Source organism: Hevea brasiliensis, chromosome 13 (assembly GCF_030052815.1).
Source record: "Hevea brasiliensis isolate MT/VB/25A 57/8 chromosome 13, ASM3005281v1, whole genome shotgun sequence".
In the NCBI taxonomy this organism is placed as follows: Eukaryota; Viridiplantae; Streptophyta; class Magnoliopsida; order Malpighiales; family Euphorbiaceae; genus Hevea; species Hevea brasiliensis.
The window spans coordinates 89,946,597-89,971,977 of NC_079505.1; the positions used below are offsets into that span (position 1 = coordinate 89,946,597).

General features: G+C 38.6%; 2 protein-coding genes and 1 long non-coding RNA gene across 3 annotated transcripts; all 3 read right to left on the reverse strand.

The window, feature by feature from the left end:
• Positions 1-342: 342 nt before the first annotated feature.
• Positions 343-4,500, reverse strand: LOC110662009 (elongation factor 2). The gene is made up of 4 exons (XM_021820881.2): positions 4,348-4,500; positions 3,603-3,653; positions 3,424-3,511; positions 343-2,993 (listed from the first exon to the last, which is right to left on the reverse strand). The coding sequence occupies exons 2-4, from the start codon at positions 3,603-3,605 to the stop codon at positions 553-555; spliced, it is 2,532 nt and encodes an 843-aa protein (XP_021676573.2). The 5' UTR covers positions 3,606-3,653; positions 4,348-4,500; the 3' UTR covers positions 343-552.
• Positions 4,501-5,406: 906 nt separating this feature from the next.
• LOC110662012 (uncharacterized) lies at positions 5,407-8,992 on the reverse strand. Its single transcript, XR_002496239.2, has 2 exons — positions 8,208-8,992; positions 5,407-5,685 (listed from the first exon to the last, which is right to left on the reverse strand). It is a non-coding gene; the product is annotated as an uncharacterized LOC110662012 (long non-coding RNA).
• A 623-nt stretch (positions 8,993-9,615) lies between these two features.
• Positions 9,616-23,461, reverse strand: LOC110662015 (uncharacterized). The gene is given in 7 exon segments (XM_058132856.1): positions 9,616-10,018; positions 20,981-21,162; positions 21,505-21,589; positions 21,592-21,646; positions 21,755-22,016; positions 23,371-23,419; positions 23,422-23,461. Coding segments are annotated over 7 exon segments (948 nt in total). The 3' UTR covers positions 9,616-9,743.
• Positions 23,462-25,381: the final 1,920 nt, after the last annotated feature.

Here is a 25,381-nt window from a genome sequence, read left to right on the forward strand (position 1 = left end):
TGTGGGTGGTGTTTGAAAGCAGTTGGCTCAAATCAATATGTTTCCTCTCCGTGACAATCATGCAGGCAAATTTATAATTTTTTTTTTTTTTTATATATATATAGAGACATCATATTTATAATTAAGATAAGGGTTTGGGGAAATTTAATAATTATAAAGTGAATTAAGATATCACGTTATAGCGTATCCCATTGACATGGAAGTTTTAAAACTTAAAATTTTTTTGATAAAATATGCCACAAGGGAGGGGTTTTTAGATAAAATTTAAAAGTAAATTTACATGTTCACCATGCCATGCATTCCCAATAAACGAAAACCTGAAGATTATTGAAGCAAGCAACGTCTGAAAGGTTAAATAGCAATATAATCAACCAACGTTGGTTGGAATAGTTCAGAACACAACATCAATGCAGACATTATACTAGAACAAACATAAGGATGCCTAATCCCAACAAAGTACTACTCCACAGCAACAAAAATTAAAAATAGAAACAAAGCAAGAAAGGCAGCAAAAACATTCTTGTCGGTATCATCTTCACACTCGTGGATTGATTACAGCTTGTCCTCGTACTCAGATAGAGGTGTCATCTGTTCCTTCAAGCCCTTCCTCTTGCGGATGTCTGATACAAGCTGTGCAGCTTGCGACCCAGCCTCCAATGGATCCGAAGACATCATGTCCCAATGATCAAACACACACTGCGGGAAAGCTTGTCCTGATGTGGCAGCCCTCAAAGTGCCAGAGAATCCGAAGGACTCGACAACTGGGAGGTATGCCTTGATGTTGTACAGGGGGGTACCAGGCCTTTGCAATTCCTCAAAGACATGCCCACGTTTCTGGTTAAGAACACTGTAGATGCCACCGAGGGCCTGCTCTGGCGCTTGAATCTCGACCAAGTAAACTGGCTCAAGAAGCCTGGGCTTGGCTGTAAGTTGTGAAGCGTAGATAACCCTCCTAGCAGTTGGAATGATCTGACCTCCACCTCTGTGAATAGCATCAGCATGTAGAACCACATCACAGACTTCAAAACAGATACCCCTCATGTTCTCTTCAGCTAGAGCCCCTTCTTTTGATGCCCACTGGAATCCAGCAACAACAGAATCCTTGATTTCATTGAGGTACTGAACTCCCTTACACATATCAACAACCATGTTAGGCCCAGTAGTCTCAGGACCAAAACACCAAATTTTCTTTGCCAGATCCTTATCCCAACCAAATTCCTCGGACAATATCTTTGCACGTGCCTTTGGATCATCCCTTGGACCAATACGACCCTCATCAATAGCCTCAGCAAGCCCATCCTCCATAGGCCTTGCCTCCATGTAAAGACGATTGTGCTTGTTGGGGGACTTGCTCATCACTATACGGCAGGATTTCTCAAGGACAGTCTCCCGGAAGGACACAACAGGGTCTGATTTAATGATCTCTGCTCCACCCATGAAATCATCCTGCAAATCCTTCAAGCAGATCTCAAGATGAAGTTCTCCAGCACCAGCAATGATGTGTTCTCCAGACTCCTCAATTGTACAAACCACCATAGGATCTGACTTGGCCAAACGCTTCAGACCTTCAACAAGCTTGGGGAGATCAGATGCAACCTTACATTGAACAGCCACACGCACGACTGGTGAGACAGAGAACTTCATAGCACGAATGGGATGGGCATCAACTTCCTTCTCATTGGTCAAAGTTGCATTCTTAGTGATAAATTGATCCAAACCAACCATGGCAACAGTGTTACCACAAGGGACATCCTCAACAGTTTCCTGCTTCTTTCCCATCCAAATAACAGTTCTCTGAACACTCTTAACGTACAAGTCTTTCTTCTCACCAGGGACATAGTTTGGACCCATGATCCTGACCTTTAGACCGGTTGAGACCTTTCCAGAGAATACACGACCGAATGCAAAGAACCTACCCTTGTCAGAAGCTGGAATCATCTTAGAAACATAAAGCATAAGTGGGCCTTCAGGATCACAGTTCCTAATAGCTGTAGCATAAGGATCATCAAGAGGACCCTCATACAAGTTCTCAACACGATACTTCTGAGCCGTGGCAGGAGAAGGAAGATGAAAGATCATCATTTCCAATAGAGCATTACTTGCAGGAAGCCATGTCTGCATAACACGCTTCATCAAAGCCTTGCCCATCAAATCCTTCTCCTCAGACTTCATGGTAACACCAAGCTTTTGCAACATTGGCCACAATTTGTCCTTCTGGTCATTCATGCAAGTATTAATAATCTGCTTGATGGGCTCATAACAGAACTGCACAAAGCCACGCTTGCAAGTTGGAGAGCCAGTGTTCTTGGTAGTCCACTTCTTCGTAGCGGGGTCAAAGAAGTTCTCACCCCATAGCCTTTCCATCATCTTAGCCTCATCAACTCCAAACTTTGAGGCATACATCTTGGCAAAGTTTGTCAAAGTGAAAGCCCAACCATGCAAACCAGCAGAAAAAGCTACAGTTCCTTTCTCAGGGTAGACCTGACAATCACCAAGAAGAGGATCTTCATATGTTGCCATGATGACATTAGCATTTTCAATAACCCTTTGGAATGTTTGATAAGCCTCCTCTCCATCAACCTGGAGCTCAAGGAAGCATCTGTCCATCTTGTTGACAGTTAAGACAGGCCTGATCCTTTCACCCAAGGCCTGACGAAGCACAGTTTCAGTTTGGACACATACACCCTCCACACAATCAACCACCACAAGTGCACCATCAGTAATACGAAGAGCAGCCGTGACTTCAGATGAAAAGTCAACATGTCCAGGGGAATCAATGAGATTGATGAGATACTCATTTCCATTCCTCTCTCCCTTGTAACTTTTAAGGGCATCATCACTCATTTCATAGTAAAGTGAGATACCAGTAGATTTAATTGTAATACCACGCTCTGCTTCATCTTGACGTGTATCAGTCATACGAACATCACCAGCAACTTCTTGTGCTATAATACCAGCAGCAGCCACAAGAGAGTCGGTAAGTGTTGACTTCCCTGCAAGGTAGAAATAAACGGAAGAGATTAAGAACATCTGAAAAAGGGAAATAAATAAAAAAAAGAACATCTGAAAAACGGATTTCATCAGCACTACAAAAACATATTCAATGCTTAGAGAAAAATAAAGAAGCCCATGTAAATGCATGAAGTACATTAGGCCTGAAATCCACCTCATCAATATCTAAGACACACAAAAACACATATCAATTAAAATGTGATTATGATTATGTGAAAACAACTGAGACTACAAAGAGAAGAAAATGAAATCTGGCAAACTAAGATTTTATAAGTTGCTACCCTATGGCAACCTACAAAAGCACTAAAGATGGTAATAAAAGACAACTATACTAGACAACAAAAGCAAGCTGTACAAATCAATAAATTTACATCCTTAGTTAAGATGAAATTTGCAAAAAAGAACTCATACCATGATCAACATGGGCAATGACAGACATGTTCCGAATGTTGTGCTTAAAGTCCATAATACGACGAAGCTCCTCAGCTGTAAACTTCACCTGCAAATATCCAAAAAAAAAAAAAACTCCGTAAGCATCATTCCCAAGAAGAGAAAATTAGCTCTCCAGGATTCAAGACAAATGAACTTACCATCTTGACTAGCCTTTAGAGTTCACCACCAATTACTATCAGTGAGAACACCTGCACAGTCAAACAAGAACATCTTAAAGTGAAATTTACAGAATAAAGATCTAATGAAACTTAAACATATTGAATGCAATCAATTAATGATCCATTTCCACAGTGAGATGCAAAGTTAGGTGTGTAGAAGACAATCCTCAAATTTACACAGGCAATTGCTAGCTGCCTGCCCAAATCCTCTTATAATATATTAATAACGAAGCAGTCAACTCGAAACGCACACCCAAACATTCAATGAATTGCACAAATTATTTGATAGGCATAGCAAATGAAATATGGTGGCAACTGGCAAGTGAATTGAAATCCAAATCTACATATTTCAGCTGGAAAAGGCTATCACGGGGTACATCAAAATTTAGAACACATCTTAGATTTGATTAACTGTATAACTATATTAAGCTATAAGTAGAAAAAAAAAAATTGAAGAAAATAATAACAACCAATGTCCAGCCATCAAATACTTATCAACGTTAAACTATACGATTCACATCAATAATCATCTTATTTAACAGAAACATCGTCACAAAACAGCTTGATCAAGAATCTAAACAACACAAAGTTAAATTAAGCAATCAAACACCAAAAACAGCAAGAATTAGCATTACGAGCAGCCAGATCGAAATCTAAAATAGAAGAAGAAAATCAACTGGTGATATAAAAATAAAGAATCAATGAAGAAAGTAGAGATACACACCGGTAGAAGAGTGAAAATGGAGGCGGCAAGAGAAGAGAGGGTTTGGAGACTCGCTCTCTTCAGACCAGATATATGAGAGCCACCATCTCTAATGAAGCGTATATATCAAAGATTTCAGTGTATGTGGTACCCTAGGGTTTCCCTTCTGGGCTCAGCTGGGCTTTGGACTTCAGTCGGCAGTTTGCTGTGCCCAGCCTTATTCATTTAGCATACAAGATCCCAGCAAGGATGTGTAAAACCAGAATCTTAAAATCTTGTATACGGGATCATCGTATCTAAATTTAAGCAATATTTTTAATATTTAAATTTATTTAAAATTTAATAAAAATTTATCCTAAATTATCTAAATTCTTTCTAAACTCAATTATTTTATTATATAAATAATACTTGAATTAATTTAAATTTATTTGTTTTAATTAACAATTTATATAAATTGTATTTTTGTTAATAATTTATATTTTAAAAAATTAATAATTTAAAAAAAAATTTAAATTCCATATTAAACTATAATACATAAAAACTTATAAATATTAACATAAAAAATATATATTATATTTAATTAATTATATATAATAGATATTATTTTTTAACTTTACCCTCCATTCCATTATATATTATACAAATCTGTTTTAACAGAATTCGCATTAAATATCCAATAATAAAATTAATCAGTACTTTTCTTTTAGTGGATATATAATCTATTTAATCTAATAATTATATATAATGCATTTTTTAAAGTGTACTTTTTACAATTCACTGAAGGTGTTCACCCGCCCCAGACCCTTCATGTGAGATCGTTCCTATGTTTGAGTTCCAATGTTCAAGGAGTTTCATGGCTTAGGATAGTGCCGAGCTTTTCTCCTTGGGTTTTTATCCCTCCTCTTATAAAAAATACACTGAAAGAATATTATAATTTGCATATAGATAATGGGATTTATTTATGTTTTAACCGAAAAATGGGTATAAATTTCAACTCAATTATATTATAATTATCTCTAGAATGGGTTTTAAAAAAAAAAAAATCCCTAGAACTATGAAATATAAATTCAAATTCCAATCAACGCAAAAAGGTGAGCCATTTTATTTCTAAAAATTATTTTAGTAGTAAATAATAGGAATAATTCGACTATACTTCACACATAGTTCTTTTGTAAGTCTGCGTTTTATGTAAACATGTCAAGCTCCAAGTATTACAATGCACGGGTAAAAGCTCGGATTGCATGAATCTGAAGGTTGATGCTTGTGCTCAGGAATTAACAAATCAGGGGATCTGCCAGAGAATCATTCAGAATGCAACTTCAATTGAGTTCACCGTAGGAATTAACAAATTCAGGGGATCTGCCAGAGAATAATTCAGAATGCAACTTCAATTGAGTTCACCAATACATATTTCGTAAGGGTGAACATCTAATTATTTTATTGTACAAATAAAAAAGGAAAAAAAACCAACACAACAATGATCAAATTCTTCAATGAAAAGCCCCTTTTACTCAACTATGTATTTAAAATGCTTTCCCAACATGCCTATAGCCCTCTACAAAACGAACGAAACCTGATACAAACTATATCTAAATTTTCAGGAGGCAGGAAATGGCCATACAGGTAAAATGGAAACTATAGGAAAAGAAAGCGAAAAACCAGAGATTTGAGAGATCATGAGAATACAAAAGACAATAAAACAAGAACCCTTCAATTCACATGCTCTTCCGGCATACCCAAACAGCACCTAGCCAAAAGTACTGATATGAGAAGTCCACCGTTAAGGTAAATTTACAAGGGCAAATCTCAAAGTAAGAGCCGAGCATGTCAAGATTCTCGCTGCTGGTTTCACAGCGGCTCTCTAAAGCCCTCAGACTATAAATTAGAGGACAAGACTCTAATCAGGTACAGTTTCTCTACAATACTGAAACTATGTCAAATTTCTACCTTTTCATAAGTGACTGGTTTTTTCTGTGTTACAGCCTGACTTGGCACAAAAACTGATCAAAGAAGCTCACGACAATATCAATATTTATGAGGGCTTTTTAACTAAGTTTAATATTTTGTGAAAGAGTGTAACAACATGAAGAATAAGCTCAGCCACATATTAAAATAGGAAAAATTTTAGTTCCTTCATTACAGCTCAAATAATAAAATTCTATCACTGGCCTCCATATTCAAATTCTGGATATGCATTCAGATGCTCTTAAGTCCTAACTGACAGAGTAGAACACACTTATTATAATGCAAAAAGAGATATTGAAGCAAAAAATAGTAGTTTATTAGCTACAGGAAACAACACTTCAAATTCAGGAATTCGTTGATAAGAGACCATATATATGCTGCAAACCCAGTACACCTTCTTGTATTGTTTCAAACTTCAGAGGCAACTTATAACACAGAATAATAAAAACACAGCCAAAAATGGAAATCCATTGCAAGTTGAATGCAGATAATGTACAGATCCTGGCTCTTATGAAAACGGATAATGCTGCAATCAGCACAAGTTAATCTCTAGAGCATGACAAAGAGTGCACTTCAATAGTTCATTTGAGTTTGCTTACAGAATCTTATTTACCAAGAAACCACAGGTAATAAATTCAAAAACATGAAATAAAAGAATATAAAGTATTCTAGACATACTACAAATAGATAAAAAATGACTGCTAAAAAGAGCAACTAGGGGTACATGGCTATAACTAAGTAGGCAAAGAGAAGAAAGAAAAAGGACTGCACATTCACCATTACACATGAGATTCTTTTTTGCATGCATGCACTTTCTCTCATAACTTACAACAGAATGGAGAAAAGATATGGATGCCAGAAAAAAATGAGATATGGCACGTACTCCATGCATCAAAAGACATCAAAAAGCAGCGCATGTGAGTTTTTGTGTGTCCATAGACATGAGTTCAGTGCTAACAATTTAAGTCGTTTATTTATTTATTTTTTTTTGGGGGGGGGGGGGGGGGGGGAAGGGAAGGAGAACACTCAAGATGGTTTCCAAGCACAGAACCAGAACAACGAAGTACAAATGAAAAACATTGTTGAAGCAATACACCTACATATGTTTCTGCATACAAACTTTCAATTATATGCATACAAAAAAAAACAAGAGAGGTGAAGAATACAAGTGAGACTAGCACATGTTGACGTACTTGTCAATCACCTTCCCCCTTCCCATACAAGCTAACTCACTGACGTCAATGCAAAACATTAATAACAGTACAATACCAACTTTAAAATAGAATCACCTGGAAAATCTAAGTTACCTGTAATCAGCAACAGTATCACAAGCACCAGAATCTACAATTCAAACAATACTAGCAAGCCACAATGAAACCAATACGATTCAGCATAAATGGTAATATAAACCTAAAATCAGACCAAGTCCAAACATAGACTCCAAACATTTACCAAAAAATGTCGCAAATAATTCAAAACTGCGGCTTTGCGTAACAACGTTCAAGCATAATAATTTGCGTCTACACCTAATGGAATAATTTTCAACTAATTCTCCAATCAAACTTTTTATTTAATTAGATTTCATTAAGTTCAAATTCATTCTATGAAGCACACAAATTCTTTCTCTTAATGTTTCATATAAAAACTAAATATTTTACCCTGTAAATATTTTCAATTACTATACTAAGCAGCGCGAATCCGCGGGTCTAACACCAGCATAATAATGAGACACTAATTAAAAGAACTAATAATGAGATCTATTAAAGCTAAATAATGTCAGATCGATAAATGCCCAAAAATTCGAATAACATCTATAATTAAAGTTTCCATTTTCAAGAAATGAATCACAATCTTTTCACTTTTCAGCTGTAATCCACAGCTTCATCACAAAAATAAATGTACAGATAAATCCCTACCTGAGATCTGAACGGTAACCGGAGATAAAAAGCAAGATCCATGCAACCTTTCACCGCGGTCTCCGATTCAGTTGATGCAAGGCGGGATCTAATTCGCTTCTGTCCAATCTCAACCAATCACATCTCGCCATTTGGCACTGACAAGAATATATATCCAAGCGAAGCCAATCAGTTCCCGACCTGCACCAAGCGAATTAGAGACCGCCGGTAACAGAATCAACTTCTCCCTCCCTCAAACATCTCTCCCATTTTCTTTCTCTCTCTTCGAGATATAAATGTTGAATTAAGTAAGATAGAGCGAGAAAATCTACTGATACACACTGCTCCTACTCTATTAGGTGAGACTGGTGGTTATTTATAGTTGGAACGGACGAACAAGATTGTGACGCGTAGGTGTGCACCGACTAGGGTTATCAGACGGTCCACGGACGATTCTAAGGTAGCGGCTAATGGTTTTAGAAAAAAGGGTTGATGGTAAGGAAGTAGGCGTGGATTTTAAATGAATTACGAAGCAATGCCTGTGAGAGAGTAAGAGCGGGGCAGTCTGACGTGGAGCTACAGTGTCTACACGTGCGCGTGATATGCAGTTGCAAAGTGTTGTGAAAGGGTTGGAATTTTTTTAATGCGTGTGGTTATACGCGTGCCACCACAGTTGCGCCCCTCAACCAACCATCCGATCCATAAAGCAGATGAACGTGAATTGGATCATGTGAGCCGATGACTTCAATTTTTACCGAAAATAAATTCTATTAAACTAAAAATAAAAAATATGCGTGCGGATAAGGAGAAACTATGGAAGATTGACATGTTGAAGTTGCGGCTAAAGAAAACACTCAATCGTTTCAAAAAAAAAAAAAGTTATGTTTTGATACTTTCAACTTAAGCCTTGTTTGGATGGAGAGAAATAGAAAAAAAAAAAAATAAATTTTTTTTTATTTGAATAGAAAGAAAATAATATACTTTTATGAGAAGGATTTATATACAGATACAAACATCAATTTCTCTATTCAAATTTTTCTTACTTTTTTAATATTTTATTTAAAAATTATAAAAGAATTTAATTACTCTTTATTTTCTCTACTCAAAATCTCTTCTATTATCCTGCACAATTAAGGATCAACCAAAAGGGTTAATTTATGGAACCCTAATATTTTATGTAAATTCATGCATTTGATTCTTTTTATAGAACTTTAACAGAAGCGAGTGGCAGACAGGTCGGCCAAACTTCACTTGTTGCACTACTTTGGGATTTATAAATTGGAAGGGGGGTTGTGATTTATGTAACAGATTATTATTATTTAGGTAGCTTTTCAGTGATATGCCCTCCATTGTCAAAAAGGGCAAGAGAAAACCTTCATTTATTTTATAGATGATTCATTTTCATCCAAAAAGATCACTAAAGAAGATATTTTGAGTAAGCAGCTTGTTTCCCCTTGAAAATTTGAAAAAGAAATTTGTTGCCAGAAAACAAAATATGCAAATCCCATAAACGATCAAACTAGGTAAGTTTTACAGAATTTTTGGTTTTTCAATTAGCTACTTGGCCTTTTTAAGCAGGTTAGAGGTGCGGAACTCAGCTTCATCCCTGATGAAACTCCACCAAATGTAGGTAAGAGGGATGGTGCTGGCATGCCAAAGAGCATGGGCATCCACAAATCCTTTATATGGTGGGAAATCGTAGATTTCTAAGAGCACTGCAAGGCCACCAACCCACAGCTAACGGCGTGAAGGATGGCGGCTGATACCAGCCCAACTTGCCCAAATGAGAAGCTGAGCCACTGCCATGATGACACAAATTTTCATGTTCCAACCTGTAACAAATTAAAAATCATGTCAGTCTGTCATCACTAAATACAAGAAAACTTGTGCATTATAGAGATGGGAACAATTAGGGTTAATTTTATGTGCGCTCTGCTCACTCAAGTTCCTATAAACATCCATTATACTAAAAAAATCATGTCATTAAAATAATTGAAATGGCATATAATCACAATTGAACCACCATTTCAGCTTACGGGCAGCAATTTGTCTCTTGATTACACTCACTGAAGTGACAGTTAAAATTTATTTTTAGTTAATTAAAGCTAATTGTTGGTCCCACATTGAACTCAAATGCAATTCTCTTTTACTTATCTCTTGCATACGTGGAGCTCGATGGAGGTCTTTCTGGTTTTTTCTTCTATTTCTTGATCATCTTTGCTTACTTTTGGGCTGGAAACTCTTTTGTTACACAAACAAATACAACAACAATTACACATGATGTATGAGGATGTTTCAGATTAGCTGAAAGAATCCATATTCATCCATCTTAAAAACAAATTGGAGGAACTTAACAGAGAATCATGCACATATGAATGTAACTATCAGAACGAGTTTAACGATGTGTGCACATGCCAATTATTGCATTATATGATGTATCTACTCGTCCTGCATCATTTCATGTTACCGGTGGGAATTGAGCGGATCAGATGTGTATACTATGCTCTTTTGAGGCTGCAAAATTCTATTAAGAGGTTGAGTACAGAACTCCCAAAGACAAGTAAAATAAAATCCCAGAACTTATCATGCTCATGATGCTCAAGGGTCAGATATACTGCAGCAACAATGGACAATCGATCTAAGCAAGTGAAATTGCTTGTAGATGACTATGGCTAGGGGATTTTTGTTTAGGATTTTATTTTACTTGTCTTTGCTGTTGAGAAGTAAGAACAATAAACAAGCGGCCCAGAGGCAACGCAAGAGGGATTGGAGGCGGAGAAAACAGCATCACATAAGGAATAATGGGGCTTAGTCTCTTTGGAAAGACCATATCAGGGATTTGTGGGCCCCAACACTAGCTTTAACTAATTAAAAATAATTTTAAACTAAATGTCAACAGGTGCAACCATGAGACAGGTTTCTGCCTGTGGCGGCAGTCCAATTATGATTCTCTGTCATTTAAGTTATTTTCGCAGCATAATTCTTTTTCCCCATGAGGGTTTAGTGAAAAGACTCAACTCAACTCAACTAAGATTTTATCCCAAAAATTTGGGGTCGGCTATATGAATTCGCTTTCTTAACTCTAAACGATTTTGGGTTAAATCCTCAGAAATGTGTAATGCTTCTAGGTCATGTTGTACTACTCTCCTCCAAGTCAATTTAGGTCTACCCTTTTTTGTCTTTCTATCCTCTAACCTAGTGTGCTCTACTTGTCTAACTGGAACCTCTGTATGTTTACCCTTCACATGACTAAATCACCTCAATCTCCCTTCTCTCAACTTATCTTCAATTGGCACTACTCCTATCTTTTCTCTAATACTCTCATTACGGACTTTATCTAGTCTAGTATGGCCACTCATCCACCTGAACATTCTCATCTCTGCAACTCTTATCTTAGACGCATACGACTATTTCAGTGCCCAACACTCACATTACATATTGGGAATCTTACGATCACATAAAACTCCTGTGGCACGTGTCACCCCACAAGTTGTTGCCCCAAGAAGTCCAAGATATTTTGTGCTTGAAGGCTGCCCGAATGGATGCCAATTGGTGTGTGTGGAACACAGTGGCCGAGTGTGGGAAGTTGGGACATGAGACTTGTGCATGGAGTCCTTGGAGTGGACGTGAATTACATGCATGAGTAAGCTACGGCAATTGCATGGAGAGTCCTTGAAGTGGACGTGAGGCTTGCATGGCATGGTCTACATGAGAATTGTCTTGGTGCATGGGAAAGGTTCACGTGAATGGCATTTGCATGGCATTGTGGTAGTGGAAGACCACGTGGGACAAAGTGGTTTTGGTGTTGTGCATGTGAAGAACAACTTAAATGGGCCAAGTGGAGCGCACCAATTGATGAGAACATGCAAGGTGGCGTGAGGGGCCATGTGTAGCGCCAAAAGAAAGTTTGTGTGCATGGGACATGCATGCAAACGTGAAGTCCCTAAAGTGGTAAGCACATGATAATTGCAAGCCAAGTGTAGTGTGGAGACCATGTGGCTTGGAACCAAATTGCCAAGTAGTGGCGCACTAAATGGTGATAAGTCCATTTAGTGGACATGTGGCGTGGCAAGTGAGCCAAGTGAATCATGCATGGGATAATGGCCAATATAACATGCAATGTTGACCAAGAATGCAACGTGAATTCTCAATGTGCATGGCAAGGGAGTGGACCACATGTGGACGTGGGAACACACTTGCATGGGGCAAGTATTGCGGCAAAATGAGAACAGCCCACTTGTTGCATGAAAATGCATGGACATGGGGCTTTGACTTAGTGGGCGCATGCATGGTGAAGGGCCCAAAGTGGGGCGCATGAAGAAGCAGCCCATGGAGCCAAAACACTTGGCGCCCAAAGTGTCCTTGGCCATTTCAAACACACCACGCGGGAATTAGGTGTCAAGGTGCAGCCGGTCCTCATGTCCTTCCATGTATATTTTATTTATGTTTTAAATTCAGCCACACAAGGGCCATCATGGGCAGCCGGCCAAAGCATGTAAATATAAGGGTTTGTTCCCTTATTTGTAACCGTGTAGAGTGAGTTGAGAGAGTGAGTTGCGGGAGCACCATTTGAGAGTTGAGTGCTTTGTTTTCCTTTGGCAAATGTATAGCTTGTTTGTGTAAAGGAATAAGAGAAGTAGACCCCTACTTCGGTAAACTCTTGTCTCTACCTTTCTTGTGGCTTGCCGAATGCATGATTGTATGGTTGTTTAATGCTTGCATGGTGTTGAAGATACTTGCCATCTTGGTTGCCGTGAGGTTAGTTCCTTGTTGCTTATTGTAACTTCTTGCGTGGAGGTTGGTGTAGCTTGCCGTGTGGTGAGGTTTGTGACATGGTTGCTTGAGTTGGATGCGGCTATTGACTCATTGGGAGATTGGGTGTTGTTGCCGTGACTCTTGCTTGCTACTCATCATTGAGGTTAGTTGCTTATTTACCTACCTTGCGTGAGATTGCTTGTTGGGTGTTGAGGCGCATTGTTGATGCTACTTATTTGTTGTTACGGTTTGAATATTGGTGGTAGTGTGTTGTGGCTTGCGTGAATATCATTGTTGCTTGTGGTGATGTTGAGTTTCGGCCATTATTGAGTTTGGTATAAACTTGTTGCCGTGGGACACTTCTTGGTTGTCTTGGTGTTGTTGGTGAATCATTGTGAGTTTGGTTTGCCAATTTGGTGGCCGTGAGGTTCATTATAGTTCTTGTGAGGTTACTTGCTTGTTGGTAACTTGTGATAGTTGGTTGTCGTGGGATTCTTATACGTGAGGTCACTTGTGGTTACTCATGGTAGCTTGTGGTGGTGTGAGTGAACTTCGGCCATTGTAGGATTGGGTTGTTCACTTGGTTGCCGTGAGGTTCATTATAGCTCCTTGGTGAGTTTGGGTGGTAGCCGCATGACTCTTGGTGTTGGTGGTACCCTTGTTGCCGTGGTACACTTAGTGAGTTGGGTGGTTGCCGTGTAACTCCTTGGTGTTGAGGTTGGGTGACTTGTACAAGAATTGTTGCCGTGAGAATCCAAAGATAGTCGGCCGTGGTAACCTTGTTGTAGTGTGAACCTCTTGGCGTTGGATTATTGCCGTGAGACTTTTGTCTTGGTGGTTGGTTGCCGTGAACCTTAGGTGCAAGGTTGGTAGCCGTGAGATCCGTGGGACCATTTGAGGAGGCTGACTTGTTGGAGGAACAAGTGCCGCACGGGTTTGGGAGGTTTTTGGATGCGAAAAATTTTCTACCCGTGACACACGTCTCCACTTCAACCATCCGGCTTTAATCCTATGCCTAACATTCTCCTCACATCCCCCATCTACTTAAAGGACTAAGCCTAGATATTTAAAGTGATTACTTTGGGACAGTACCACTCTATTCAAACTAACTCCTTCCCTATCACCAGTTTGGCCTTCACTGAACTTGCAATGCATGTATTCTGTCTTCGTTCTACTTAACTTAAAATCCTTTGACTCTAAACCCTTTGACTCTAAAGCACTTCTCCAAAGCTCTAGCTTTCTATTGACTCCTTCTCGTGTCTCATCTATCAGAACAATATCATCCGCAAACATCATGCACCAAGGAATACTCTCTTGTATATGTTTCATCAATTCATCTAAAATTAATTGTCGCATGGTATTCTGCGGTCGCCCGGATGAGTACTCACCGAAGTGGGAAAGAGTGAGGAGTCGCCACTTTAATTTTGAGAGAAATTAAAGGAAACCATTTGTTAAAAAAAAGATAAATTAATAGAAACCACTTCGAAAAAAAAAACAGAGATTCTAGGTTCGGGGTCCATATATGGGCGGGGAAGGTATTAGGCACCCCGCCTCGTCCTTCTATGAGGGTAAACAGATTTAACATTATGCTGTTCATAAATTAAAATCGAAAGTTAGGGGGGTTAGAATGATGATGTTAATCCCTTTGATAAAAGGGAATATTTGATTTTTCACTGTTTCGGGTTACCCAGATACATAAGTATATGAGACGACCCTTAGTGAGTTGGCGTTGCATAGCGGTTTTTGTTTAGAGGGTTACTTTGCATGTTGTGTTATTTTAGTTTGGATTTGAGAGAATCCGGGTAAAAGCCTCTCCCGATCTCTAGGGATAATCTGTTTAAAGTTTGAGTGAGGAATCTCGGATAAGAACTCTCCTCCGATCTTCGCATATTTATTAAAATTTGATTTGAGAATCGGATAAGAACTCTCCTCCGATCTTTGCATATTTATTAAAATTTTGATTGAGAATCGGATAAGAACTCTCCTCCAATCTCTTCAGGTATTTATTAAAATTTTGATTAAGAATCGGATAAGAACTCTCCTCCGATCTCTGCATATTTATTAAAATTTTGATTGAGAATCGGATATGAACTTTTTTCCGATCTCTTTAAGTATTTAAAATTTTGATTGAGAATTGGATAAGAATTCCCCTCCGACCTCTTTAAGTATTTAAAATTTTGATTGAGAATCAGATAAAAACTCTCCTCCGATCTCTGCATATTTATTAAAATTTTGATTGAGAATCGGATAAGAACTCTCCTCCGATCTCTTTAAGTATTCAAAATTTTGATTGAGAATCGGATAAGAACTCTCCTCCGATCTCTTTTGTGTTTGAATGAGGATCGGGTAAAAACTCTCCCCCGACCTCTTAAAATTTAATCACGATCGTATATCGTAAGAACCTTAGACTAAGGGTTCTGGCATTCGAAGACGCTGAGAACCCGAACAAGGCTTCTCTTAACCCATTGATACCTTATAACTAAGGAGGCGATACCAGACTGAATTTTACCGATCTCCTATGTGGTCGCCTTACCAGCACCTTTTGACAGGCAATACTCGATCTCTTTCGTTTACTAGTCTGGGATCCGATCTTACCTCGATTCCCCACTATACCAAGTTATCTTCTGAGCTAGTTTAGTGGTTTGACTTCATAATTTGCCTCCGATTTATTATTCAAACTTTTATTATTTTAAAGGAACTCTTGTGTTAAGATACAGCTACCAACATTTTATCAAACTACCCATATGTTACCCGTGACCAGAACACCTACATTTGAAGTTAATAAAGGCTAAAAATAAATAGCATGAACTGATGAACAAAAGGTAAACTCAAGAGAATAACCACCTTCGTGGGGCTCTTTAACATAACATAAACTTGACGAAAATTACGAGCATGAAAACAAAGAAAATAAAAAAACGAGCACTTGATAAAGCAACCGTCTAGACGCTCACCTGTGGGGAGTTGAATCTATTGAACTAATTATGGAGTCACAAATATAGTAGAGCTGCGCGCTAATAGTCTGGGAACTAATGCTTGCCTTGAAATACAGAATACCAAGTTAAAATGCAGTCGGGCCGAAATGACAGTAACCGGGTTTGAATGAGATTGAGCTTGGAAAATAAAAGTGAATATAAAGATGATGAAGACAAAACTGAAACTGAGAGATGGGATCGCAGAGTAATGAACAAACTGAAAATAAAGAGTTTCAGTGTCCAACACTCTTTCAACGGGAATACTTTAGAAAACTGGTTTCTGAAGTTTCCCCTATTTTGAAAGCTTAAAAATAGCAGAGTAGCAAGACTGAATCAAGTTTCAGAGCCTTTCCACTATAATCAGCACCCTTTTTCGTCCTCCGTCCCCTTCAACAGTATTGTATACAGGTATTTATAGGGAACGGGTGCTCCCAATGAAGGGTCAGGATTTTCTCTGAGAGAGATGGAAGGTTTGGATTTTAAAGGACATGATCTGATGCCTGAGAATTGAAGAGAATCAAAATGGACGGCTGAGATCTTATTTAGAATATTTGTCCTTTCTCCTTCCTAATCCAACAGTTCAAAATCTTCTTGTTAAGGGAGATCCGAGGACTGGGAATAAAAGACGCCGGTCTTGTTGTCTTCTCTTTGATCCAAGGGCTCCGGGCTCGTCCTTACAAGTAAGATCAACGGTGGAGATCGAGATGTACAGGACTGTCATGACATGTCCTGGCACCTATCAGCAATGTGGGCGATTCTGCAAATGAGGCGTGCGGTGAAGATTTGATTTCGTCTGCAACGCTTTAACTATCTCGGCTCTGATTATGACGACAGTTATTGAAAGTTGTCTCATTCTCTCTTCGCTTTCCGATCTCCCATCCCTTCCGATCTTTCTATTATGATCCTTTTCCGATCTCTCATGCCGAGCCCCTCTCCTGATCTCTCCCATTCCAGAACCTTCCACTCTATCCGGGCTGATTCAGTCAAAGCATTTATTCCTTTTGTTACCGAGGCATCCGCTTCGATTTCTGCTAGTAATAAATGCTCAGACCCTCTCTATATATATGCCTTCAACGGGGCATCTTCCCACATTTCATTTTCTCCTTTTTCCGCTTCTCACTTCTCCTGTTCTAGCTGTTCCGGCAACAATCCCGGCCATGGCGACTGCTCTTAATCTTTTTTCGATTGTTCACTTTGTTCAACGACTGAAAATTTACGACTCAGGTGACCAGAAAATCATGATAACCACATCTGATGACAATAAGAGAGCCGAACTAATTTACCGATCAAGATCGAAAATATCGATCATACCGATCTCAAGTCGGTCTACCGATATAATCGGCGAACCGATTTCGGGCAAGAAGACTGCTCATTTCCCTCTCAAGATCGGTGACCGCCCTTTGAAGTTCATTTGGCTCCTCACCACATTGGGCGTCCCGACTGCAGCTCGGTTCTGGTCGATGACATCGACAATGACTCCTCATCATTATGAGAGTCATAGTCACTCCATCTGAGCTGTACATCTATCCGATGCTCATGGCTGGCTTTCAGATCAGACACATCTTTTGATTCAGCCACGAGACTAGGCTTTGACATAGGTCCTTACCAGGTAGAATGTACAGCCGATCTCTAGAGATCGCCCAAATGATGTAATCCGACCTTTAAAGGTTCTTAATGATGTAATCCAATCTCTTGAGATTGCCCAAATGATGTAATCTGACCTTTAAAGGATGTAATCCGATCTCTTGAGATCGCCCAAATGATGTAATCTGACCTTTTGAAAATGAAATGAAATTTTATTTTGACAGTTATCACTTTATTATTGTATTGGTTATTTTCTGATCTCTAATATGCATATCCGATCTGATTCCTAACTGAATAGCCCTTAGCCGATCTGTAACTCTGAACATGTGCGAAAGCGTAAGAGGGAGGTCTCCAAGAAGGTGCGGGAGATGAAGCGCGCCGAGGCCTCACAGACGCCAAGGCATGATTCAGAAGAGGTGCGGGGAGGCTCGTCCCGACCCTCGGGACCACCGATCCCTGAAATAGAAGTAGTCCGGTCTCCTCCTCGACAAGAAGAACCACTGCCTCCACCTGCTCCTTCGAGTGCGGAAGGTGGTCCTTCCCAACCTACTACAAGGACCCTTTCCCGCGGCGCCCAGATCCTCATTCATTCCTTAGAGAAGAACCGATCTGTACGGGAGAATCCGAGTTTGGCAAAGGTTCTGGGAGCTTCCATATGCCTCCAGGAGGATCGGCACAGGCTGACCCAGGGCAACATTGATAATCTCCTGGCCCAGACGATGAGCTTGAGCGTGGAGAGCTTAGTGAACCAGCATATCATCAGGGAAAATGCTCATCATTTGAGGCAGGAGATCCAGAAGGCGGGACAGGATGCAGCTTCCGCTCCAGCCCAACTTTCATCCGCCCGGGATTATATAGCTGAAATTGAGGGGCGGATGAAATTCTATGAGGATAAATTGGCCGAGCAGGCTCATGCTCTCCGAGCTGCTGATGTCGCTCGCCTCACTGAAGAACTTAGAGCGAAAGAAGAAGAGGCAGTGACGAGGGAGGCCAGTGCTTATGTTAACGCCCATGGGGATCTTTTGGCCGAGCTCAAGAGGCGTTATCCTGAGGACGACTTTTCTTGGATGGTGGACCTAGCTCCCCAAGACGAAGAGGAGAGCGAGGAGGAAGCTAAGGGAAATGGAGATGGTGAGCGAAATGTAGAATAGGTTGGGGGTGATCCTCCAGCCGAATGACTTGTATTTTTATTTTGAAATGAAATGAAATTCTCTCTTTTGTTCAATGATTTGATGAGATCAGAAAGTATCTAAGTTGTACAAGCGCCTGATCGTTTGAACATATTAGAACACCAAACTTGAAAGCGATTATTAATTTATGTATGAGAGGTCGGAAAAACATTGTAAGCATGAGATCGGCCGAGAACAAACACCGAACGAAACTTAAGATTATTAAAATTGGAAACCTGATTTGAACACTTAAGATCGGAAGCACCATTAAGCCGGATTGAAACCTTAACTTTATTAAATGATTATCCACAATAATTATAAAAGGGAGATCGGAAATAAGACTGGATGACACGAAGACCTAATGTTGGTTTGATTTCGTTTGACGAGAGATCGGAAATGTGATTGACTGGCAAGGAGACTTGATAATTGGTTTGAGAGATCGGTAATGAATTGAGCGATATGGATACTTGGCATTGATTTGATCTCTTTGAAGAGAGATCGGTAATGAAGTGAGCACATGGAGACTTAGTGTTGGGGATCGATTTCAAAATCTATTGATTTCGGAGATTGGCCAAAATATGGTGTCGACACTAATGTAAAAAGGTAAGGGCTTATGGCTGATCCTTGGTGTAATCCAATTGAAATCGGAAAATCTCTTGTATCCCCTCCCACCGTGGGCACAATAGTAGTTACTCCTTCATACATATCTTTCAACACTTGTATGTACCTAATAGATACCTTCTTTTATTCTAACACATTCCATAAGACATCTCTTGGAATACTATCATAAGCCTTCTCCAAATCGATAAAAATCATGTGTAGATCTTTCTTCACATCTCTATATTTCTTCATCAAGCTTCTAATGAGAAAAATCGCTTTCATAGTTGAACGACCGGGCATGAAACCAAATTGATTAAGAGAGATAGAAGTATCATGACGTAGTCGATGCTCCGCAACTCTCTCCCACAACTTCATAGTATGGCTCATGAGTTTAATTCCCTTATAGTTTGAGCAATTCTGTATGTCTCCCTTATTTTTAAAAATAGGTACTAAGATACTCCTCCTCCATTCATCAGGCATTTTCTTTAAGTTTAGAATCTTATTAAATAATTTAGTTAACCATGCCACTCCCATATCTCCCAAACACTTCCACACTTCAATTCGTATTTCATCGGGTCCACAGGCTTTGCCCACTTTCATTCTCGTAAGTGCTTCCTTTACTTCTAAAGATCTAATCCTTCTAGTATAATTCACATTCTTTTCTATTGTTCTATAATCTATATTCACGCTATTACCATTTTGACTATTATTAAAGAGTTCATTAAAATAATTTCTCCATCTTTCTTTAATGTCCTCATTTTTCACCAACACTTTTCCTTCTTTATCCTTAATGCACCTGACTTGATTGAGATCTTTACATTTCCTTACTCTCCTCCTTGCTAATCTATAAATATCTTTCTCCCCTTCTTTAGTTCCAAGTTGCTCCTATAACTTTTCAAAGGCCTATGCTCTTGCTTGACTAACTGCCTTTTTTTTTGCCTCTTTCTTTGCTATCTTGTACTGTTCATATGCCTCATTATTATCACATTTAGGTAATTTCTTATACCATTCCCTTTTTCTCTTCACTGGCTTTTGTACTTCCTCATTCCACCACCATCTCTCTTTTGAGGGTGGTCCATGTCTTTTAGACTGTCCAAGTACTTTTCTAGCTACTTCTCTAATCTTTGATGCCATCTGTATACACATATCATTGGCCTCCATATCCAGCTTCCATACTTCGGACTCGAGAAGCTCATTTTTGAACTTCACTTGCTTTACTCCTTTGGACTCCCACCACTTTGTTCGAGCGACACTATTTCTTCTGACCTTGCTTAAATTGTTCCTAAACTTGACATCCAAGATCACCAACCGATGTTGACTTGTTAAAGCCTCTCCTGGAATGACCTTGCAATCCTTGCATAGAGCTCTATTTGTCTTCCTGGTTAAGAGGAAGTCGATTTGGCTTCTATGTTGCCCACTTTTGAAAGTCACTAAATGTGACTCTCTTTTTATAAAGTAGGTATTTGCTAGTATTAGGTCGTATGCCATAGCAAAATCCAGAATGCTTTTTCCCACCTCATTTCGACTTCCAAAACCAAAACCTCCATGAACATTCTCATAACCAGTGATCTTATTGTATGAAATTTGCTCAGTCAGATGCTATGTTTTGTAGATGAAGTAAAAAGCTATTCTGATTACTTTGAGCTACTGAAGAATATATTTTCTGTTCTAATCTTTGGACAAGAAAGAAGTTACAAGAGGATAGATAACTTACCGTAGTCTAGCTTATAGAAGTTGAAAAACAATATATGAGTAGTCACAAATGCAAGTAGTGGAGCAGCAACCATGACCCTTGCTGCTTCATCCTTCACATTGAAACTTCTTAGTAGAATGAGTGAGTAACCCACTAATGCCACTGCAGAAGAGTAGTCCATCTTTTCCGTCAAGTCCACATCTCTGCAGGTTAAATGCACAATCAAGATATGAAAATGGAAAAAAAAATCTCTATATTTTATATATATTTCTCTGCGTGTGTGAAGGGGAAAAGAAACTACATGGCAACTGCTAAAAGTAGAAATGTAAATCTATGTGGCTTGTGCACTGCTTCAACCCAGCACCATATTAATCATGCATGATGCACATAAGTACAAAGGTTTGGAAGTAACATCTAGATTATAGAATTCATTGCAGCACAAAACATCAAAATTTCATTGTCTGCCTCTATATGGAAAAACTCAAATCTTCCCATTTGATACACACAGTAGCCCTTCTCATCCTGATGCAAAAAGAGGAGCTTACCGGCTATGGAAAACAGCACGCCAGAACCAGGAGTTCATTGATATGAATCCATAGATATGCCACAGAGTGGCATATTCATAGTATGCCAACCATGGAAATGAATTGCAAGGTTGAGTGCAGAGAAAGCTACAGAGGCTGGCTCCTGTAAAGAAAAATTAAGTCAAGATGCATAGTCTAGAAAACTATGGTAAGGTCTAAATCAACTTCAGGAAAAAAGGACCACTAATGATAAATTTACTAAAAACCAAACCTGAATTCCATACAAACGTGTAAAGGGCCATTTACCATGGTACTTGACAGGACCATGGCTAAATACATCTCTTTCCTTTTCTCTATCAAGCATGCAATGGTAACGGCAATCACTTTGGCAATCCCATTGTTTCCACCTCAAGTAAAGAGGTTCTTGCATATACCATGGACCATCAATTGAGTCACCATCAGACGAAAATTTACAACGAGAAAAACATCTTTGCCCCACACATCCTGTTTGTTCACATTGTCCAACACAATCCCTAAATTCCAGAACAGAAAAAATTATCACCTATCCACATACCAAACTCTCCCCAGTACACATAGGAGATTTCAACAATGCCAGATGAAAAGCAAAATTAATTAATTCCACCACAGATACTAGGAGGAGAACTACAACAGAATCCAAAAGGGTCCTCTATTCAGGTAACTAGCATGAGAAATTAAATACAAAGACACTACACAAGACACCATCTGCAAGTACACTGTAATTGTTCAAATGTGAATTGTATGAGAACTTAACTAAGGCTCCATTTAAATGTGTGTGAATTTCAAGTGATGAGGTAGTTGAATTTAACATTATATTGGAATTTTCTTTTTTTTTTTTCATTTAAAAAACAAATCCTAATCCACATTCATTTACAATGCACACCAATCCAAAAGAAGCCCAAGAAGAACATACCTGTGATGAAATTCAGAAATATATAAAAAATGAGGAAACTTTTGTTGAACTTATGAGAACTAGCTAATAATGACTTCTTTAAATAGAAACTAGCCGCACATGGCTGTGTAAACAGGTAGGCAAAGATGTGAAAAAACAAGTATTCATAAACAACACAACCACACTACCACACGAGCTATCCCATGCACACGCATTCTCTTGATTTGTCATGCATGTTTGAAAAATGGGATACTGCAATAGTTAGCGATATCATCAATTAAAGCACAGGCAGACAACCATCAAAGTAATCATAACAGTCCCTTTACACATTGAGAAAATGGACATCTTTTAAGCCTTATTGTTTCTCATTAGGTAGTTCCACTGTAACCATGACAAGAAGTGCTGCACATGCACATTTTTGTGTGCACTTGTGCAAAAGTGTGTTTATATAGAAAAGAGTTAGGATTTTACCAGTTTATGTTGACAATACCATTAGAACTATAAGCAAATAGTATTAAATAGATCCAGGTATCATTTTGAATAAATTCCTCATCTAGTAAGATAAGTAACATGTTGTTTTGCTGATTTCTTTTAAGACGAACAGGAGCATAGATCACAGAGCAATCATGAATATCATTTCTCAAGGCCTTAAGCAATACACAAGGGCCATGAAGAACACAATTGAGGTTAATGTGTGTGAGTGGAGAGACAGGCGGGGAGATGGGGAGGCGTGCAGAACACAATTGAGACAAGCATATGTTGGTTTACTTCTGAATCACCTTTCGCTTACAAGGTGATTCACAAGGACACCAATGCAAAACCATGAATAGATTTTACAAATGCGAAGCTCAGGAAATGACCAAATTTTAATGCTATATCATCAACTTTAAGCTCAGTAAACACTATAATGCTATAACACTAACTTTAGAATAAAATGATGGAAAATCAAAAGTCACCTGTAGACTGGATCAGAATCACCGGCACTGGCATCTAGAACTTCAATAATGAAATCACCAGAAAAAAACCAATCCAATATCGATCTACCATCTGATTAGAAAAAATGAAAAATTGAAATCTAGAAAATTTGCCAAAAAATGTAACAAAAATATTTAAAGACCATCAGTTTAACATAACAATGTTCAAGCATCATTGTTTGCATCTAAGAATTATTATTTCACAGCTCTTTTTCAGAAACATAGAGAAATTGAACCAAGAAAGGGGAGAAACACAGAAGATTGAGAGAGAGGATGAGATCAGAAAAGAGAGAGACCAAAATTCTTATTCATATCACACACATTACAATATTATCGAAGAATATTTATTTATACATTTCATCTATGTAACTGCTATATTCTGTTACAACTGATTCCTAACAACTCTAACTAATCCAACTCTTTCACTTTTATTCTTTGTATTGTATCAATACCTTCAGCTTGAAAAGTTTCTTGTCCTCAAGGAACTCTGAAGAATGCAAATATGGCTTACTGGCAAATTCCCACCCTTAGCTTATTTGTTGAAAGGAAACCTATTTTCTTCCTTTGTCTTTGCCTCATTTCATACTCATTTTCCTCGAGATTCCAGCACCCTCTTTTACATGCAATTGCAACAGCTAAATCTTGTAAATAACAATCATTTTCAACATTTGATTCATTTACATCAAATTCTTGAAGCTTCAAAGTTAGAACACCTGCTGCAATGGTAAGTGCCTTGTAGCTTATGGTCTTTCCAGCTGCAATGAATGAAAGACTTGGCTCAATGATTGGCTAATTAATTTCTTCACTGGGCATTCCCGTCTTGCCCCACATGGAATTTGCAAGAATCTTCTCAACTTCATGATCTTCATAGGCTCGTATTCTTTTTCTAGTGAGCTGCCCACCACAAAAATCTTGCACATGCTCCTTGTTGTCTACTTCCTCAATCCCAAAAGTTTCTCTATCAAAAACACCATCACAATAATCACCATCAAGATCAAAGTCATCAAGATTCCCTTCACTCTCACTACTCACTGCCTCAAAACCAGAAGAACCTTCAGGTGCTTCTTCTACATAATCATGTGCTCCCGTTCCAAGATCATTGCCGCAACTTCTTTCTTCCATTCTTGAAAACAAATTCCTTCTGCCATGGCCTTAGAAAATTACAGAGAAAGATGGAAAGAAAATTGAGAAACAAGGACTGATGGGAAAGAACAGAGAAGGGAAAACATCAAGAAAGGAAAAACTAACATGAGAACCCATGGCCGAGGACCATTAGCTCTGATACCAATTGATGCAAACCAAGAGAAACTGAACCAAGGAAGGGGAGAAACACAGAAGATTGAGAGAGAAAATGAGATCAGAAATGAGAAAGACCGGAATTCTTATTCATATCAGACACATTACAATATTATCAAGAATCTTTATTTATACATCTCATCTCTGCAACTGCTATATTCTGGTACAACTGACTCCTAACAACTCTAACTAATCCAACTCTTTCAGAAGAACAAATGATCAAAGTTCTCACTATCAACTTCGAAGAGACATCCCAAATTGCAGTTTATGAATAGGTAAAAATTAACACGGAAAATTTCCTATCTATCAAGAAGGTTAAAACTTCTCGATTGACAAGTAAAGTTTCATAACTAACGAGAGGGAAAATGTAAGAAGGTATATGGCAAATTCATGTAAGACAAAGCTCAATCTTCGATTAAAAAGTAGACTTTCATTGACAATAGATCATGCAATGAGTTATAGAGAGAAAAAGAAAAAGAACAAAAGTAAGGTTGAAGAAAACAAAAAATAAAAAAAGGGTGACTTACCTTTTGCTCGATGATGAATCCAGTTAGTTAATGAATTCTTTTCCTGCTATTTCCACTGCGGAAATGATTCAAATGGGAATTACAAATACAAATTGAAATTTGAAAAGTGGGTACAGAACAGCACGAGAGTGGAGAGAGATTTCTCGTCGAGAAGAGAGAGACACAGACAA